This window comes from Aspergillus karnatakaensis (genome assembly GCF_047715665.1).
Source record: "Aspergillus karnatakaensis strain CBS 102800 unplaced genomic scaffold BJY04scaffold_17, whole genome shotgun sequence".
NCBI lineage: Eukaryota > Fungi > Ascomycota > Eurotiomycetes > Eurotiales > Aspergillaceae > Aspergillus > Aspergillus karnatakaensis.
The window spans coordinates 271,617-290,713 of NW_027395729.1; the positions used below are offsets into that span (position 1 = coordinate 271,617).

The 19,097-nt window shown below is 51.2% G+C and overlaps 7 protein-coding genes across 7 annotated transcripts; 6 read left to right on the forward strand and 1 right to left on the reverse strand.

The window, feature by feature from the left end:
• Nucleotides 1-3,026: 3,026 nt before the first annotated feature.
• Nucleotides 3,027-4,840, forward strand: BJY04DRAFT_216930 (amino acid transporter; the record flags this gene model as incomplete). Its single annotated transcript, XM_073715888.1, has 5 exons — nt 3,027-3,149; nt 3,204-3,388; nt 3,448-3,932; nt 4,001-4,326; nt 4,406-4,840. 5 exons carry the CDS (start codon nt 3,027-3,029, stop codon nt 4,838-4,840), a joined length of 1,554 nt encoding a protein of 517 aa, XP_073572655.1.
• A 615-nt stretch (nt 4,841-5,455) lies between these two features.
• BJY04DRAFT_226892 (putative MFS multidrug transporter) lies at nt 5,456-6,981 on the forward strand (the record flags this gene model as incomplete). The annotated part of the gene is made up of 1 exon (XM_073718511.1): nt 5,456-6,981. The coding sequence occupies exon 1, from the start codon at nt 5,488-5,490 to the stop codon at nt 6,979-6,981; it is 1,494 nt and encodes a 497-aa protein (XP_073572656.1). The 5' UTR covers nt 5,456-5,487.
• Nucleotides 6,982-7,665: 684 nt separating this feature from the next.
• Nucleotides 7,666-8,448, reverse strand: BJY04DRAFT_216932 (2-keto-4-pentenoate hydratase; the record flags this gene model as incomplete). The annotated part of the gene is made up of 1 exon (XM_073715889.1): nt 7,666-8,448. One exon carries the CDS (start codon nt 8,446-8,448, stop codon nt 7,666-7,668), a length of 783 nt encoding a protein of 260 aa, XP_073572657.1.
• A 640-nt stretch (nt 8,449-9,088) lies between these two features.
• BJY04DRAFT_226894 (uncharacterized protein) lies at nt 9,089-10,376 on the forward strand (the record flags this gene model as incomplete). Its single annotated transcript, XM_073718512.1, has 3 exons — nt 9,089-9,509; nt 9,601-9,919; nt 10,026-10,376. Exons 1-3 carry the CDS (start codon nt 9,139-9,141, stop codon nt 10,374-10,376), a joined length of 1,041 nt encoding a protein of 346 aa, XP_073572658.1. The 5' UTR covers nt 9,089-9,138.
• A 598-nt stretch (nt 10,377-10,974) lies between these two features.
• On the forward strand, nt 10,975-12,878 carry BJY04DRAFT_206771 (transmembrane amino acid transporter protein-domain-containing protein; the record flags this gene model as incomplete). The annotated part of the gene is made up of 6 exons (XM_073713759.1): nt 10,975-11,085; nt 11,162-11,423; nt 11,489-11,680; nt 11,749-11,919; nt 12,023-12,255; nt 12,384-12,878. The coding sequence occupies 6 exons, from the start codon at nt 10,975-10,977 to the stop codon at nt 12,876-12,878; spliced, it is 1,464 nt and encodes a 487-aa protein (XP_073572659.1).
• Nucleotides 12,879-13,951: 1,073 nt separating this feature from the next.
• BJY04DRAFT_186176 (uncharacterized protein) lies at nt 13,952-15,099 on the forward strand. Its single transcript, XM_073710860.1, has one exon. The coding sequence runs from the start codon at nt 14,475-14,477 to the stop codon at nt 14,721-14,723; it is 249 nt and encodes an 82-aa protein (XP_073572660.1). The 5' UTR covers nt 13,952-14,474; the 3' UTR covers nt 14,724-15,099.
• Nucleotides 15,100-15,322: 223 nt separating this feature from the next.
• On the forward strand, nt 15,323-18,774 carry BJY04DRAFT_35867 (putative DUF221 domain protein). Its single transcript, XM_073720200.1, has 3 exons — nt 15,323-15,779; nt 15,833-16,375; nt 16,420-18,774. The coding sequence occupies exons 1-3, from the start codon at nt 15,702-15,704 to the stop codon at nt 18,637-18,639; spliced, it is 2,841 nt and encodes a 946-aa protein (XP_073572661.1). The 5' UTR covers nt 15,323-15,701; the 3' UTR covers nt 18,640-18,774.
• The last annotated feature ends 323 nt before the right edge of the window (nt 18,775-19,097 follow it).

Sequence of the window (19,097 nt, forward strand, 5' to 3'; positions counted from 1 at the left end):
TATCCGCCTAATAGTCTTGGTTGGGCATAATTCTGCGCGAGAGCTGGTGGTTCTTCGGCTTGTGGCGTCTAGAGAGGTTTCCTACTGGCTGGCCTTCTTGTTTATGATTATGAAGATCGGAAGCGTGGCTGGTGTTTGCAGCTTGTTGGGACTTGTTGGTAAACCCGAAACAATAATCCCATGTAGAAGGAGCTGCAAACAAGGTTGATGAGGATATCATTTAAACGGCAGAGACAATCAAGCTGACTTACCATGACCTCCTCGTCCATCAACATCCCTCAGCATAATTTGGAAAACATTACGCTATATCCTTTTGCTATCTAGAGTTGGAGGAAGTGGGGGCTTCATGCGGAGTATTTCCGCGTCGACGATAACCTCACTCTGATTTCTCCTCACAATCTTCCACACACGAGACTACTTCCAACAAAATGCCAAACCCTCGAAGAAAAATCAAGTCTCGCGGTAAGCCATAACTTTTCTAGGCAATGAGATGTACCTCCCCGGACTGACCCGAGTTTCTTTCCATCCAAAGCTGGTTGCCAAACTTGCAAGCGGAGAGTGAGTTTATCCACAACACACTTGCGCTGAACGGTTGCTCAAAGTTTTCCAGCGCGTCAAGTGCGACGAAACACTCCCTCATTGCGTACGGTGCTCGAAGTTAGGACTCGATTGCCCTGGATACAAGAAGGATGTGAAATGGTCGGACAAGTACGAGATGTTGCGAGATGACGAGGCTGGATCTCCAGGACATAGACGATCAGACTCGAACTGGTTTACCGAGGGTGCCGCTAGCTTCGAAAGTGCTCTTGCATCTGAGAATATACGGTCGAACGCTGAAAGTGACTCTGTTGTCGATCGCCCTGTTACCTTTCAAGGTCGCCGAGAAACTGCCGCCGAGTCTCTTCATAGGAGCTTAAGTGTTTCGAGAGTTGCCCAACCGTCTTACAAACCCCTCCAGGAAGGGCAGCAGACACCGATAGCTGAGGTTTTGGGCACTTCAGAGAATTCAATCGCGCATTGCCACCTTGGAATGCACGACATTTACCAAGGGGATCCATATTACGCACCGCTTGTTCATCTCGAAAGTCCAACAGAGAGACTCTTGAGACACTATTTCTCTCGAGTGTGCAGCATCCTCTCTGCGTTTGACTCACCGCAAAACCCATTCCGATATCTCGTGAACGAGCTCATGCCGTCATATCCCGCGCTGCTACATTCCGTGCTTGCCATGTCCGCGGCTCATCTGCACCAACACGAGAAGAAAAGGGCGGCATATTCCTTAGAGCATCGCTCACAAGCTATATCCTGCCTAGTGACGCATATATCTGAGCTGGAAACTGCTGAGGCGACTGGAGTGTCTTGTACATCTAGTACGACTGCTCTTTTGCTCGGTACTATAATTCTGGGAATGACATCGGTAAGCCCACGCCTTGTAAAGCCCAATCTGTGATATGTCTCACATTTGCGATCCAACCAGACATGGCACGAGGTTTCGTCATTAGACTTGATACACCTCCATGGAGCTCGTGCTCTCTTCAAAAGATGGATGGTCGACACCAGGGCCCAATATGTTGGTCCATCACCCTTGAACCCGCAAGCCAGCTTTATAGTTGGGGCCATGGCTTACTGGGAAGCACTGGCATCTTTCCACATTGATCAAGACATGTCAGAAGTTGACTATTTATGGCCTGTGTGTGAACTTGGGCATTCCTTAGTCCAACAACCTAACCCGTTGTCCGGCGTGAGCACGCCCTTATTCATTTACCTGGCAAAGGTAGGCACTATGTCACGACAATTATCTCTCCTGAGACGTCTTGCTACTGTATCATCTACAGTGAGATACAAAGGAGATCTTTACTATTTGCTCTTACGCAAAGCTCGGGAGATTTCACAGACGGTCTGCGCATATCCAGTACCACTCGGGGACCGTGTGCGAGAAACAGGCGACGCATCCACGCCCGTCCAGCATTTACAAACAATCACACAAGTATACATTCTCTCTATTACCCTAGAGATATACCGGTTGTTTTCCGAGATGCTCCAAGCCGGAGACTCTACCCGAACGAAAGAGTATTACGCTGATCAGTTTCTTTCGACACCCCGGACTCAAACCCTGCTTATCAGCCTCGCAGTCAATATACTGACTTTGCTGTCGTCGATCCCAAAAACATCAAGGACAAAAGCCATTCAATTACTTCCATTAATTATCGCAGGCAGTGCCCTGCAAGGTGCTAGGGAGGCCGTGCCGACTATGATGCCACTGGATATCCTGGTTCCAGGAGACGCCATCATGTCCCTATTCAGCAACGAAGCTATCGTATTCCATTGGAGAAAGATGACAATAGACATGATAGCGAGTCTCCACCTATATGTCGGACTTGACTCCGTGGACCACGCTAAGAGGATTGTGGAGGGAGTCTGGATGCGTGCGGATAGTCATAGTGGCACACTATACGCGGATGAGTGTTCACAGATAGTTAGTTGGACCGACATAATGACGGAGGAGAAACTCCAAACATTTCTTGGTTGAAGCTGGTAATGGTATCTGGCACCTGATGCTTGTTAACTCAGCCGATTACCCACGGTGTGCGGCATCATGTACTATCTATGGATACTGATGGAGTAGTGTGGAGAAGAGGAAGCTTGGAGAGCATGAGCCTACCAGGTAGGTATGGCCTCAACCACGAAACGTGAGCCTGCTGATAAGAAAGCAGCAGATCCTCATTCAACCTCGTACTAAATGTCAAGAATAGGCTTAGAGCAGCCGCCCCCGCAAGACGGGAGTCTGCGGCTCGCACTACCTGTCCAATTTCAGTATAGCTCCAGTGGCCATTTGGCCATTCGGAGAACAGCACCCATAGTTCAAATGGAGTGGGAATCGCTTATCTTTGGTGGCTGGTGGATACAGTCAGTACTGGATCCTGGGGAACGATTACAGATATAGGCGATCACCTGAATGTCGCGGTCTTAAGATAAGAGTTCGCCGCGTGAAAGGCGAGTATAAAGACCATGCTACATACGGTGTCATGTCTTTAACCCTCAGCTTTGATCATCAAATCGAATCCATGGCAGACCCCAAGAAGCCTATCGACCCCGGGAATCTAGAACGGAATATTTCCGTCTCTGCTGGGACGAGCGGCGAACTTCAGGTGAGTTTCCATCTCCATTCATCAAACTCCGTGCCGCACTCTGACCCAGTCTAGAAACGCTTCTCCACATTCAATGTTCTCGCAGTATGTGTGACCCTTATGGCAACATGGGAGGCTATAGGCGGAGTATTTGCCGGGGGTCTCGTCGCTGGTGGGCCAGTGGCATTGCTATACGGCTATTTTCTTGCTCTGGTGGGTACACTGGCGACTTGTCTTTCTCTTGCGGAGCTTGCATCTCTGTAAGCCTCTCCATCCCTATTCAATCTGAAAGAAACATTCTAACCAGCCATATCTGCAGATGTCCCACAAGCAGCGGACAGATCCATTGGACCGCGATTCTGGCACCTCCGCAGTATGCCCGCCTCGGTAGCTGGATTACAGGTTGGATAACGACTCTCGGATGGCAGGCATTCACTGCCAGCGCGGCCTTTCTCGGCGCCACCATGGTCCAAGGTTTAGTCGTGCTTACTTATCCGAGTTACCAATCTGCGAGATGGCATGGCACAATGATATACTGGGCCATCTTACTGCTCGCCTTCTTGGTCAATACGGTCGGTATCAAAATTATGCCGGCAATCGAGAACGGGATACTGATCTTCCATGTCACGACGTTCCTCGCTGTTTTGATACCACTTGTGGTTCTGGCTCCACATAACAGTGCAGAGTATGTGTTTACCTCGTTTGAGAACAACTCTGGCTGGGAAAGCGATGGTGTGGCATGGCTGCTGGGGTTGATGAGTGCGGCCTATGTCCTTGTCGGGTATGACGGGGCTTGTCATTTGAGTATGTCTTTCCAGCACTATTATCCGACATTTCCCCAACGTGCGGACCTGAAACCTAACGGTCTACAGGCGAAGAGATGCACAATGCACCAGTGGCCCTGCCCAGGGTGATGATTGGGACCATATTGCTGAATAGCATGCTTGGGCTAGGCTTTCTGTTCGCCCTTCTCTTCTGTCTTGGGGATATCGAAAGCGTATTGAGCTCCAAGTCCGGCTTTCCAATCATTCAGATCTTCTATAACACGACTGGCTCAACGGCAGCAACTGCAGCTCTGATGACACCATTCATATCGGTGGCCATTGCTTCGACATTTGGCCTGCTCGCTTCTACATCAAGGACGACATGGGCTTTTGCGAGGGATAACGGCCTTCCATATTCGAGATATCTTTCCAAGGTCTGTTACCCATCCTGGCTTTTAGCACAGCTTGAGAATAGAAAGCTCAGCATGAACCATCAAGCTAACACCCACTTAGGTAACAACAAACTCGACGCTTCCTCTCTACAGCATAATATTCAGCACTGTCTTCATGGCTGCACTCGGGTTAATAAACATTGCCTCTACAACCGCGTTCAATGCCATCGTCTCCCTCTCCGTTGTCAGTCTTTACACTTCATACCTGATTCCAATTCTCTTCCACCTTATTCGCCGAGCCTCAGGCCCTCCCATCACATATGGCCCCTTTAGACTCGGGAAATATGGCATAATTCTGAACATTATAGCTGCGGCTTATAGTACACTGATTATTGTGTTCCTGTTCTTCCCGCCTTATATGCCTGTGACGTCAGAGAATATGAACTACGCCTCTGTGGTGTTTGGAGCGGTCCTAGTCGTGAGTGGACTAGGGTGGTTGATCTGGGGGAGAACAGATGGAGGGTATGTCGTTGGGTTGACGGGCGATCGAAATTAGGGCACAATAGAAGTGAGCAGTGCCTCTGGTCTGTCCCTTCCCGGAGAATGGATCGCGCCATTTATTTTGGCCTCACATCAATGCTCGGGAAGACTGCCTCCAAAGAAATGATTCACCAAGCCCATCGAAAGGTATACATTTTCTTTCGAGTATCAGGATCCGTTCGAGTACGTTCACGTAATGCTGTTAGGTACCCCCCATACTTTATATTGTTCGGCTGGTCCTAGAATTGTGGGTCCACCCTGCCGCAGGCTACCGACGCTCGGATGCTGATGCTGCATTCGGCTCGCGAATGCGAGCCTACGGCGGTCTCCTAATGGACTCTCTGGCTAGACTCTGTCCAACTCGGTTTGGTTTCCGAGGGCGATCGCTGCTGGGATCATCATTGGAATGCCACACGCTTATTCGTTATGATCATCCCTAAGTATACCCTCGTTGTGAAAGACCCTTGTCCCAATTAGGCCAATATACGGAGAAATGGAGTCATCAGAGATGGTAAAACAATATGCTGGGCACTATATAAAGCAAGAACAGGATTGATGATATTAGTTCGGCATGCAGCTCTTGCCTTTCGATCGATACCTGAGAAGAAGCGCAGTGACTGCAACAAGCAACAACGACACCATACAAAATACCAAAGCTTCACGATGTTTGCCGATGAAGAGAAAAACCCGCAAAGCGCTGCCCATGCGGACGACACGAGCTCACAATCCTGGAGCGAGCAAGATGACCCTGACCACCCATACAACTGGCCAACCTCACGGAAATGGGCAGTAACTCTCCTTGCCGCGTTCGCCACTTTTCTCACTATGATGAACGGAACGATGATTACAGTCGGACACTTTGAGTTCACAGAGCACTTCCATGTCGACGAGATGGTCTTCCCGCATTCATACTGGCCTGTCACAACATGGGCGATCGGCGGCGCATGCTCAGCCCTGTTCATTCTCCCCCTAGCAGAGGAGTTCGGAACTCGCCCAGTCTTCCTTACAACATACATTGTCTTCATCTTGTTCCAGATACCCCAGGCGGTTGCGCAAAACTTTGCAACCTTGGTCGTGACTCGCTTCTTTGCCGGTGGATGTGCCGCCATCCTCGCCAATACGGCTGCCGCGGTTGCTGGAAATGTCTGGGATACCGAATGGTCAAGGTCGGTTCCTGTTAGCCTGTACATCTTCGGCTACATGGCCGGCACGAACATGGGGCCAGTGATGGGAGCTGCGGTCTTACAGTCCCTCTCATGGAGATGGCTAAGCTACGTGCAACTGATCTGGTTCGCTGCGCTTTTCCCAATCTACTACCTCTTCTTCCGTGAATCCCGCGGCTCAGCAATCCTTGCAAAACAGTCCCGAGCCAACAACAAGAAACCCAACGGAAGCCTCACCTCAGAACCAACAACCCTAACCCCCTCCCTGAGCCTCCAAAAAATCTATACCAGCGCCAAGCGCCCCGTGCTCCTCTTCTGCACCGAGCCCGTCCTCTTCGTCTCAACCCTCTGGTCCGCCTTCACAGTCGGCACCCTCTTCCTCTTCACGCAATCCACCGAGCTCGTCTTCATGGATCTGTACAGCTGGCCCGTAACAACCGCCTGCTTCGCCCAAGCCGCAATCGTCCTCGGCGAATGCCTCGGCTGGTCCCTAACCTTCCTCTCCCGCAAGCTCTACTTCGCCTCCGCACCCCGCAACACCGAAAACCCAGGCCGCCCCATCCCCGAAGCAAGACTCTACATGGCCGTCTCCGGCGGCGTGCTCGGCGTCTCCGGCGGAATGTTCATCTACGCCTGGACCTCATACGCGTCTCTCCCCTGGATCGCGCCGACGATTGGGCTTGCTATGGTCGGCGCGGGTAGTGTACTTGTTGCGACGGGTGTTTCGGACTACGTGGTTGATGCTTATAGCCAGTATGCGGGGAGTGCCATGGGAGCTGTTGCGACGGGTGAGAATGTCTTTTCTGCGTTTTTGCCGCTCGCGACGATGAGCTTGTATGGGTCTCTGGGGTTTCAGTGGGCGAGTACGCTGCTTGCGGTTGTGGCGTTGGTGTTGTCGGTGGTGCCGATGCTGATGTTTGTTTGGGGGAGGGAGGTTAGGGCGAGGAGTCCGTTTATGAAGGAGATGAGTGGGGGGTTGGGGAAGGTAGTTTGAGTTATATGTTGTGTAGAGCATGGAAAGAATTCCTGGAGGTGAAAGGTAGAACTTTAGAGGAGAATAGGGTTTACGGGATATCACCATAGAAGCACAATATATTCTATCAATATGGAATTCAGCTGCTATGACTGCCAATCTCTTGATCTTTTGTTCAAATACTCTGGCATGGGCCGTGAAGGTAGCAAATATGGAATCGATGACTATGCCAATATCAAGATGGTGATGACGGAAAGGATTAATACTGTTCATTCTAACTTGTGATTCATTTTATTATCATACGCTATGATGCGGCATTGTTTCCAAATCGTCACGTAGTCTGATGCTAAAGAGACGCAATCTAGATGTTCACAGTGTCTATATAGTCCTCGGCTTCCAAACCCGATCTCGGAATCCCCACTCGGTTTGCTCTTGTCTCCGAGATCTACCACAGCCTACCCAGTTATATAGGGTTGGTCTATAATCGAGAATATTGAGATCGGGAGGCTAAGGATAGTGTGCTGAATGCAAGGCCGTAGACGCACATGGGGGTAGGGTAGCCTTCCCCGTATCACCTTTGACAACCTGAGCCCTAACAGAATAAATGATCGGAGGTTGGAACACCACGTTCTACTGTATAAAGCACAGGACCTAACCATAAGCAAACCATTTCAGAGGCCAAAGACAAGACTGCCAGTTAATCTTCTATACAACCTCAAATTCGACCTTCCCCCACCCCTCAAAGACACACTCCCACCTCCCCGTCTCCTCCATCGGCACAGCCTCCAAACAACTTCCCGGCATAATCACCTGCCCAGCCAAAAGCTCAACCCCATATTCCGCCAGCCTGTTCACCAGCCAAGCCGTCGCAGCAAGTGGATTCCCCAATATATTCCTCGTATTCCCCACCATCACCTCCTCCCCATTAAACCTCAGCACCCCCCGCGTATCACTCAGCGTCAGATCCGTCAACCTCCTTGGTGTCCCACCAAGAATGATACCACCAGTAGACCCATTATCAGCAAGCGTATCCGCCAATCCAATCTCCCAGTCCTTAACCCGGGAATCAATAATCTCAATCGCGGGGATAGCGTAGTCAATGGCACTAATCACATCTGCGACTGTGACATTGGGACCCTTGAGATCTTTCTTGAGGACAAACGCAGGCTCGAGTTCAACAAAGGGCTTGATGAATTTATCTCTTGAAATACTCGTCCCTTCATACAGGAACAGACTAGCGTGCAAGAAGCCGTAGTCCGGTTGGTCCAGCCCGAAAGCCGCCTGCATGACTTTGGCGATGTTGCCGAGCTTGTAGCCGACCAGGCGGTCCCCATTCTTGATGGCGTGGGTGGAGTTTATTTGCTGGATCTGGAAGCCTTGGGTTGGTGTGAGGCCCGGGTGGGATTTTGAGGGGGGTGGGATCGGGGTGGAGGTTGCTTTTGCTTCGCGGAGGGTGGTGGCGAGGGCGGTTAGATCGAGGGTTGTCATTTTGGGTGTAGTTGGTTTAGAGGTTGAACGGTGAGATAGAAGAGTTTTGATGGACTTTGGTCACTGTGTATGGGCGAGACTCTTATAGTTCAACCTCGAGCATCTGCGCTTATCTCATGGGGGATGAGATCCCGATTAGTCTACTTGCTGTTGCAATAGTTTGGTCTGATTTGGTATGTTGTTCATGCAGGTGCAGTATCAGCCTCGGGTGGAGATAGGAAACCTAACCCGAGCCGAGTGGGAGTGGTCTGCTGCACGCAGGTTCATCAATCGGCTTCAACCCGATCCCTATAGCTACCAGATGTCCAGCTGGCCTGATCTATAGCAGGTGTTCTAGACCCTTCTATCTCGGTCGTGAAACAGGATTCGAACCCGAGAGCTGCCAATGTGATAGAGTGAACACGTCGACTCACTGTCTAGAGATCGGGTTCAATCCGAGACATGAGTCTGAACTAGCATGCCTACCCAATGGGCCGAGTTCCTGAAATGGCAACACGAGCAGTCATTGTTTGATCACAAGACATGCGGGGGTAGAAGTATGGCACGAGGACGGGGGAGTAGTAGACCCCTATCTATGAGTTATATAAACAATCTACAGAAAGCATAGACAGCGATCTCTTATAACACCAACCACATTCATCTCAGTTCTATCACAGCTGATTTTACCAAATACACATCAACCGAACCACAATGGCCCCCTCGGCATCCTTCATCGACGACACCAAACCGCCAACCGTGATCGGCCCCGCCACAAAGAAGGCCACTCGACCCTCCACCATCCTCCCCCAGTCCCTCATCCAGAATGCCAAAGTCTCCAAGAAAGAGACCTTCGACCCAGAAAGACACCTGAACTTCCAGCCTCCAAAATCAATCTACACCATGGAGCAGATCGGCCTTAAGGGCCAGGGCATCTCCCCCAACGCCGCCTCTGAGCCCTTTCCGCTCTTCACGGAACAAGCAATCGCGCAGATGAGGGCCGAGATCTTTGACGAGAGGGTCCTGGCAGAATGTCAGTATTCCTCGACTTTTAATAGGAATATGGTTCATGGAATGGGACCTGCGTGAGTATACCCACCCTCTCTTCCTTCCTTTCTGCCCTCAGACCATCACTCGTGAACTAGAGTAGTCACAACCAAGTGCTAATGGATCTAGTCGAGCCCCCTTCACCTACGCAGCATGGAAATCCCCCGAAGTCCTTGCCTACATCTCCTCCGTCGCAGGCATACAGCTAATCCCATCCCTCGACTTCGAAATCGCAAACATCAACATCTCCATCCGGGACGAGAACGCTAAAACAGACAGATCCTTCACCCTTGTTTCCGACGAAGACCTCCCCGCCGTGGCCTGGCACTACGACAGCTTCCCCTTCATCTGCGTAACCATGCTCTCAGACTGCACTGGTATGGTCGGCGGCGAGACAGCGCTGCGGAAACCTAACGGGGAGATTCTCAAGGTTCGCGGGCCGGCTATGGTGAGCTATTTATCTCTTCCTGATCCATCCCATTCCTTCCCCTTATTCAATTCGATCCAAACTACGTTCTGAAACTACAAGTTCGCCGCTGACAGCAACACAACAGGGCACAGCCGTCGTCCTGCAAGGCCGATACATCGAGCACCAAGCGCTGAAAGCACACGGCGGACGTGAACGAATCAGCATGGTGACGTGCTTCCGGCCGAAATCGCCGCTGGTCAAGGATGAGACGGTGCTTGTGGGGGTGCGCGGGATTAGTGATTTGGAGGAGCTGTATAGCCAGTATGTGGAGTATCGGTTGGAGATTCTGGAGGAGCGGATTCGGGATATGAGGAAGCGGGAGCGGGAGAGGGGTGTTGCAAAGCAACAGTTTGATGTAAAGGGGGTGAAGAGGTGGTTGGGTGAGCAGAGGAGGTTTATTGAGTCTATGGTGGAAGAGATTCAGGAGGTTGAGTAGGTGGGAGTGGATGGAGTGTATGGAGTGGAGAGTGTTTATGATTGTATGTATCTAGTCTTGGTATAGCTTTCGCTTGGTTCTCTGGATTTGATATTTTGACTATGTTTTGACTATGTCTATCTTCTTGTTCTCTTTGTAGCTAAGGGGGAAGCTTAGTTAGGGCTTACTACCCTAGAACCTGTAGACGTATGCAGGCACCTCAGGATCTATTTACCCCTCCAGGAAACCATATTCAGAGCAACAATTGCGCCGACAGCCGAGGCTATCCTGCACATAATCACTCAAGCCGAAACTCTCGGGTTTCCCCTCCGAAGCGCTAAATCGTAAGCGTAAGCCGGGATCGGAACCTCGCCGAATGGCGACATAATGAAACTGAATACCGTACTCTACTACTCCCTAGCTCCGAGTGGACCTGTGGAGCCTCACCACAACCACAACCAAATGGATCATTTGCGGGGACCCCAGACTTCCGACAATACCCATGGTCTTGCCAGCGCTGGGGAATAAAAGGCTACAGCGGTCCCGCCTGTAGACATTGCACACTCTTCGAAGCAAAGAAGCGAGAAGGAAAATACTTAACATGGCTCCTGACAACGAAATGGCCACGGCCGTGCACAAAGAAGATCTCGACCCTGTCCCTGAACAACCCGAGCACACGAGAGATGATGTCTTTGGGGAGATCTCTGAGCAGGGGCCGAATTACCGCAATGTGCTTGCTTCCTTGTTACGCTCTTCTTCTTGAGATAGCTGTAATAGCTTGCATAGCTGCTAATCACATCCCTTAGGTCGGCTTCGTCGGGACAATCATCCTCATGATGAAAACCCAGATCGGTCTCGGGGTGCTCGCCATCCCATCTGCATTAGACACACTAGGCATGGGCTTCGGAGTTGCCTGTCTCATCATCATGGCGACTATCACAACATGGTCGGGGTACGTAATTGGGTCATTCAAGCTGAAACACAGAGACGTGTATAGTCTCGACGACGCGGGGTCGATCATGTTCGGGCTACCTGGACGCGCTGTGCTTGCTACTGCGTTCTGTCTCTGTATGTCCCCTACGCCCGAAGAATCTCAGTTCTAGAAGGAAGAGAAACCAACGCTGACTTGGCAGACTACATCTTCAACAGCGGCTCCGCAATCCTCAGCATCTCAATTGGCCTCAACGCCGTCTCGAACCACGCTACATGCACCGCTGTCTTTGTCGCCGTAGCTGCAATAGTCGGCTTTGCACTCGCTAGTATCCGTACACTAGGGAGAATCACCTGGCTTGCGTGGATTGGGCTGCCGTGCATAATGACTGCGAGTATGCTATAATGCCCTTCATCCTTCCTAACCTCAAGTCATGTACCCCATGCTAACATCTTAACCCAGTAATCATCGTCACAATCGCAGTCGGCATCCAAGACCGCCCCGCCGCAGCACCACCACCAACAACAACAGACGGAGTATGGAAATCAGACTGGAAAGCCGCAGGCAAGCCGACATTTGCGCAGGGTATCGCAGCCGTTTCGAATCTGCTTTTTGCGTTTTCGGGAACACCGGGTATGCCCTACCCCCTCCCCCCTCCCTCTCTTCCTCCCTATCTCCCGCCTCCTAGAATAAATCCAGTAACTAACGAAATTTAATGATTGATCATGAATGAAAGGCTTCTTCTCCATAATCTCCGAAATGCGCAACCCGAAACAATACACCGCCGCCGTGCTAATCTGCCAATCCGCCGTGACAGCCACCTACGCCGTGATCGGTTGCGTGATTTACTTCTACTGCGGGAGCTACGTCTCATCCCCGGCCTTAGGGTCCGCGGGGGGCGTGATCAAGATTGTTAGCTATGCGTTTGCGCTGCCCGGGTTGGTTGTTACGATGACTATTGTTACGCATGTGAGACTCTCCTGATTCCTAACCCTAACCCTGTTCTACTTACCCCTCCAGAGACAAACACAAAAAGAGAGAGAGAGAGAGAAAAAGACACCCTAGACTAACAAGCCGTATTTGCTGGATTGTTCTAGATCCCCTCAAAGTACATCTTCGTCACCCTCCTCCGCGGCTCGAAACACCTGAATGCCAACACGGCGAAACACTGGCTCACCTGGCTCGCGTGCACCTCCGGGATAACGCTAATCGCGTGGGTAATTGCCAGCACGATCCCGGTCTTTGATGCGCTGGTTTCGCTAATCGGGGCTTTGCTTGGTCCGGCGATCTGTATTGTGCCCATGGGGTGTATGTGGTTGTTTGATAACTATAGCTTGAGGGAGAGATCAATAGCTACTGGTAGAGATGCGGGTATCAAGAGCCATGGAGCAGGGACGATAGGCAAGGGGGAGAGGAGCGGATGGATGTGGGTGTTTGGGGTGGCTTGGAGCGTGCTGCTTGTGGTGCTGGGGATGTTTTTGATGGTTGCCGGGACATATGGGTCGGTTGTTGGGATTGTGAATTCTTATAGTGTTGCTGGGGGTGGTGGCGGGAGGGCGTTTTCTTGTAAAGATAATTCGAATTCCGTGTAGAGGGTTGTACACTAGGATGAAGGATGGGATAGGACTGGGAATGAATTAAAGGGTTGGTTGATTGGGTGCGATGGATTGAGGAGAATATCCATGGATCTCTCCAAGTCAGCACAAACCCGTGAACGTTTGGTCAAGGCGCCACAGTGAATTTGACAGCGATTTAGGGATTAGTCTTGGCTGGTTGGACCCGAGCGTATGCAATTAAAGCCCGGAAATGCAGACAGACGTGTGGAGTCGTAGGTGTAGTTTATAGCACCCATCAGCGAGTGTCAGTCATAGCTACTCTAGAGTACATCACCTGAGGTATTAGAGCCCACTGGTTAGAGCCTGAAAGCAAATAATGAGTAATATAGACACGATATGCCCTGCGACCCAAGTATAAGTAGTGCATTGCCAGTCCACAATCTCTAACCCAATTTCTTCTCCAGTTTCAAGCTGGCCGAATCTCGACCACAGAGTACGACTCAGTCCTGGAAAGCTCTCGTTGCCGAACGACGCAGTGAACTAGGGGCTGAGTAACGAGTCGAAGCTGCACTTCTCACTGATAGTCGCCTTCTACAAGCAGACTCCGTCTTTCTCAAGAGGAAGCGGATATAACAAAAAACTGTTCCTCAAGGCAGCTTCTCCAGCGGCTGGTATGGAGAGATATCAGTTCCGGGGCTGTTGCAACAGCGTTTCGTAAATAGGCAGCGATCGCGCAGCAGCTGGTACGCCTCGCACGTTGCTGCTGTTTTGACTGACATGTCTAACCAGGGATAAATTTCTTGCTCGACTGAGAAATCCTCATCAGGGCTGTCGAGCGCGCGTAATCTTTTGACGAGTATATCAAGCGCGAAGAAAGCCCGTTGGCCCGTTGTATGGATTGCCAACAGGCACCAAGCATACTTTCTACCTCGGGGTGTGTGTTCGACCATGGGATACTTTCTTTCCTGAACAATGGAGTGGAGAGTTTGAAATCGACGCTCGTGAGTGTTGCTTGAACTTGAGGGCTCTTATATGTCGAGATAAATGTTCCACAGACGCTTATGGTTGGTCTTTGTCCCAATCTGTGATTGAGCTAACGAAATAGAGTGCTGACTTTTACAACATATACGGACGCACTTTGAACACACACAACACCAACATAAGGGCAGGAGGCTCAAGTGACGGTGAAGAGGTCCTCATCTTACTCCAAGGAGTTATCCTCAGTACGGGTAATGGCATTAGGGGGGTTGTCTGTTATTCTGTGGTCTCTACGGCTTCAAGCCGACAGCGAATCGCATCCCACTCGGCGGACAGGTACTCGGGGTCATGCCTGGAATTATGGGAATAGAGTTATCAGCAAGGCAACTGACACAAACATTTAATAACATTGAGCTTTTCATGTCGAAGTTCCTCAACGCAGATCCTTGGAAATTTGATACCACAGCTATCGCATCTCGATGGCACAAACCCGGCTCTTGACAAGAGGAGCTCTCTCTGAAGACCCAAAACACCCCTTCCACCCACCTGCCCAAAGTTTTTGGAGTCTGCCATATAGGCTTTAGAGAAGAAGAAGGGTCATCGTATTGTTCGACTGCAGCACGATGATCTCGAAATAGCGCTTATGCTAACCGTATGGCATTTCAGTATTTCACCAGCACCGCCTCGGCAAGCATACAGCAAAGCATGGCGGAAAGCTTTCTTGAAAATAGCCTAGATGCTGTCCTCGTCCTGGGAGCACAGAATGCAGTGGCGCCGCTTGACACGCATGGAAGGCCAGCGTGTACAACCATGTGGAATTTGCTGACCTATGCTAGTATCCGGCGTGCATCATTCCGTACGAACAGGCGTCCAAGGAGCTCAATAATAAACTTATGCTGCTGAAGGATGGTATCCAGCCAACCTGTAAGTGACAGCTCCGGCCTGACGTGACGATCTCTTGTTGATTTGAGGATGCTGACAGGAACAGATGACCTAAACGCGGTAGACAGAGTCCCGTGTGCTCTTCATATAATCACGCCCCGGTTCCATACTGAAGTGTCTACCTTATGAATATCTGCCATCGATTTTGATGGCTTGTCGAGGTCATGGAATTCCTCTTGTGTCATGAGTAATGTGGTTGTCATCAGGCGTCAAGGCATCGAGGCGATCAACAGCCAAGATTTCGACAGACATGAGCCTCATGATTGGCTACAAGAATAACGGTTGCTTTGATGATGCGTGATCAGCCCTGAAGCAGATTTTGCCACGCAGATTGTACCGTGGTTGGCCTCTCTTTGGCGGAGTTGCGGTTGAGCATGGCCGAGAGTGAGACACCTCCTTTCTCCGTCGGGCAGGCGGTGGAAGACTCTGCTTGGAACTGATGGGGAGGACAACAAAAAAGTGAGACCTCTATACTCAGAGGAGCTTAGCAGGCGTTATTAATAGCTCCTCCACTATTGTTTCCCAATTCTGCTGCTGTCCGTGACTCTGCCTTTTAAAACTCCCCAGGAAAGGGTCCAGTGCCATTTGATTCTTCCATCTTTTGTTCTTGCAAGTTGCTGCGTTTTGCGCTCTGAAATCGACCTCATCAGCCACATCGCGTCCAGACTACTTGGAGTCAAGCGATTGTAGCCCCGTAATTTGGGCTGAGCTGCGAAGCGTTCTAGACCCCCGCCGCTACGTATTCCTTCTCCATCGCTTGCGCAAATCCGATCTTCCATCGAGATCAATCAATCAATCAATCAATCAATCAATCTTTATCCAGTCGTTCGCTCAGTCTCTCGTTTGTCTCTTGTCTCTTTGTCTCCATCTTCTTCCTCATCATCTCGCTCGTTACACCTCTTTACTCTCATTGATCCATGCCTTGTCTCTCGCTACACTATGGATCATAGTCACTTGTGGCGGCGAGACGGCGCCGAGGAATTCCTGAAACTCATCCAGGATCCCTTCAAGTCGGCTGTGAGTGCGCGGATAACTCTCTTCCGCGAGTATACAGCGTGCTAACCCTTCAGTTCCAAACAAACGCCGTCTGGGCTTCATTAGGAACTTCCGCCGGCTTCGCCATCATCCTCGCTCTCCTCTTCTCCCTTTTTCGACCCCGTCATAGCGTCGTCTACGCTCCAAAATTCAAACATGCCGACCGCAGACATACCCCTCCGCCGGTTGGAAAAGGCTTCTTCTCATGGGTTAAGCCTGTTATCCGTACGAAAGAACCAGAGCTGGTTGAGTGCATCGGTCTCGACGCTACCATCTTCATTCGCTTCACTAAGATGTGCCGCAACATCTTCATCCTGCTCAGTATCATCGGCTGCGGCGTGATGATTCCGCTCAATCTCTCTCGAAGTCGAAACACCAACAATGCTGGCGCGTTCGCGACGATGACGCCTCTGTACGTTGATACAAACGTTATCTGGAGCCAGGTCGTGTGTGCCTGGGCCTTTGACATAATCATTGCATACTTTTTGTGGAGAAACTACAAAGCTGTGCTGGCACTGCGGAGGAGGTACTTTGAAAGTTCAGACTACCAGCGTAGTCTGCACGCTCGAACTCTCATGGTAGGTAAAACTTTTGTAGCCATGGAAGCGGCTAACCTTGGTAGATTACCGACATCCCTACGGATGTGCGCACCGACGAAGGAGTTCTCCGGCTAGCCGACGAAATCAACCCCACGGCAGCAATCCCTCGATCGTCTGTCGGACGAAACGTGAAAGGCCTTCCAAAACTGATTAAACAACACGAGGAATTGGTTCGCAATCTTGAGTCGGTTCTAGCGAAATACCTAAAGAACCCCGATCGACTTCCGCCAAACCGACCGGTCATGCGTCCACCCAGAGAAATGAGAGCTGAGCATGGAAGTGGAAAGGTCGATGCTATCGATTTCCTCACCGACCGCATCCAAAGACTTGAGGAGGAGATCCGTCATGTCCGGAGCTCGATTGACCGACGCAACGCCGAGCCGTACGGTTTCGTGAGCTGGGATAAGATCGAGCATGCGCATGCCGTAGCGTATGTGGCCCGCAACAAGCATCCTCGCGGAACAACCATTCGTCTCGCACCGCGGCCGCACGAGCTCATTTGGGAGAATTTGTCATTGTCCAAGTCGGCTCGGAAATGGAAGACTTTTGTCATGTTTCTGTGGGTCACTGCGCTGACAATTGTCTGGATCGCGCCCAACGCTCTGATCGCCATTTTCCTGTCCAACTTGTCGAATTTGGGCCTGGTTTGGCCTGCGTTTCAAAGGTCACTCGACGCCAACTCTCACGTCTGGGCCGCTGTGCAAGGTATCCTTTCACCGGCCGTCACTTCGCTATTCTACCTTATCCTGCCGATCATCTTCCGCCGGTTGGCGATCAGCACCGGTGATGTGACCAAGACTCTCCGCGAGCAGCACGTTCTCCGTCATCTTTACTCCTTTTTTGTCTTCAACAATCTGATCGTTTTCTCGCTCTTCTCTGCCGTCTGGACGTTCGTCGCGGCAGTCATTGAGTTGCGGAACCAAAATGAGGACCCCTGGCAGGCGGTTCAAGATGGCCAGTTCTACCAGAAAGCTGTCAGCGCTATGTGTCAAGTCTCTCCTTTCTGGGTGACTTATCTATTGCAGCGAAACATGGGTGCGGCCATTGATTTGGTGCAGCTGGTTAACCTTTTCTGGGTGTGGTTTGCCAAAACGTTTCTTGCTCCAACCCCCCGTCAAGCCATTGAGTGGACAGCGCCGCCGTCGTTTGACTACGCCAGTTACTACAACTATTTCCTCTACTATGCCACCGTCGCCGTCTGCTTCGCCACTTTGCAGCCGATTGTCCTGCCAGTCACTGCTCTATACTTCGGCCTGGACGCGCTGATGAAGAAGTATATGCTCATGTACATTTTTGTCACCAAGAACGAATCCGGTGGTCAATACTGGCGTGTGCTGTTCAACCGGGTTGTTTTTGCAGCCATTCTGTCCAACGTAATCATTGCTCTGGTGGCCAAGGCCAGAGGAACGTGGACCATGGTATTCTGCGTCGTGCCACTTCCGTTCCTGATGCTGATCTTCAAGTGGTACTGCATGAGGACGTTTGACCACGACAGCACATATTACAACAAGGCGAACCTAAACGATGCTGAAGCTCTTGCTGTTGGAAAGTCGAGCAAGTCGGCTGGAGACCGACTCAGCACGAAATTCGGCCACCCGGCCCTGTACAAACAGTTGATTACGCCCATGGTGCACGCCAAGGCGGCAGAAGCGCTCAAGCAAATCTACCGTGGCCGACTGGGAACGACAGAGCTAGAAGGAGAGTACTCGGACATTGTGATGGACCCAATGTCCAAGTCGCACCCTGGCAAGCCCATGAAGGACGTCTCTGCCGCTCCGTTCGAGGTCGTGCCGGAACACCACCTCGACTTCTCATACTACAAAGACCGTGCAGATTTCCGAGAGGAGTTCGGCGGAGGCATCTATGGCCGGCCAGAAGACCTCATGACAGAACGCTCTCACACACCGCGCAGCCATCTCGCTGAGTGGTCTCCGACCTCGTCGCGGGCGTCTTCCCCCGCACCATCTGTTCCAACCTTGCCGACACTGCAAGCATACGAGCAGCACGATTCGCGGTTCGGCGAGCCTATCCACCCTGCTTTCCGCCCGCCGCCGTCTAGAACGGACAGCGGCTTGAGCAGGGGAATATACCAGCACGATAACGAGAGTGAGACTTCGCTCCTCGCGCAGGCGCAGCAGCCGGCGGGGATGAACATCCAGCCTTGGCGGCCGGGGGGGTATGGTCCTGTTGATCAGGACGACCCAGCATTCACCTCATATGAGCAATATCGGATGGCGAGGTGATTTGACTCGATTTTATAGATCTCTTCCTGTTTACTGGCGAATCTGGAGGGAGGTTTTGTGATTTTGGACATACTGGCTGGATACCACTGTATATTCATAGACATCATACTATAATAATCATAGAGTTGAGACATTATTATTACAGTAGTATTCAAGTATGGATTTATGCAACTTCCCTATGATGTCACGCCTCAGGCACCAAAACTCTCCCGAGCTGCCGATCGCCCCTTCCACGAAACTTGGCCAGCCAAAGGTTTACTCCTTACTCCTTACTCCCTACAGTCCCAACAGCTGCTGCTCTTTGCTACACCCGCCTTACGATGAGGCTGCCAGTCGCTCTTCATGCCCGCGACGCACTGACTGCATACATAACCCATTACATCCCGCCGAGCTGATTCCTTCCCCGCATCTCCGTGGCTGCCTGCCACGCGACAACGCACCACCAAGCCGAGCGACAG

Excerpts from the sequence above, each read along its gene's own strand:
- BJY04DRAFT_186176 (XM_073710860.1), top strand. The coding sequence starts at position 14,475 with ATGGCATTTCAGTATTTCACCAGCACCGCCTCGGCAAGCATACAGCAA.
- BJY04DRAFT_35867 (XM_073720200.1), top strand. The coding sequence starts at position 15,702 with ATGGATCATAGTCACTTGTGGCGGCGAGACGGCGCCGAGGAATTCCTG. Across the intron at positions 15,780-15,832 it reads AGGATCCCTTCAAGTCGGCT|TTCCAAACAAACGCCGTCTG; the intron begins GTGAGTGCGCGG and ends CTAACCCTTCAG. Across the intron at positions 16,376-16,419 it reads TGCACGCTCGAACTCTCATG|ATTACCGACATCCCTACGGA; the intron begins GTAGGTAAAACT and ends TAACCTTGGTAG.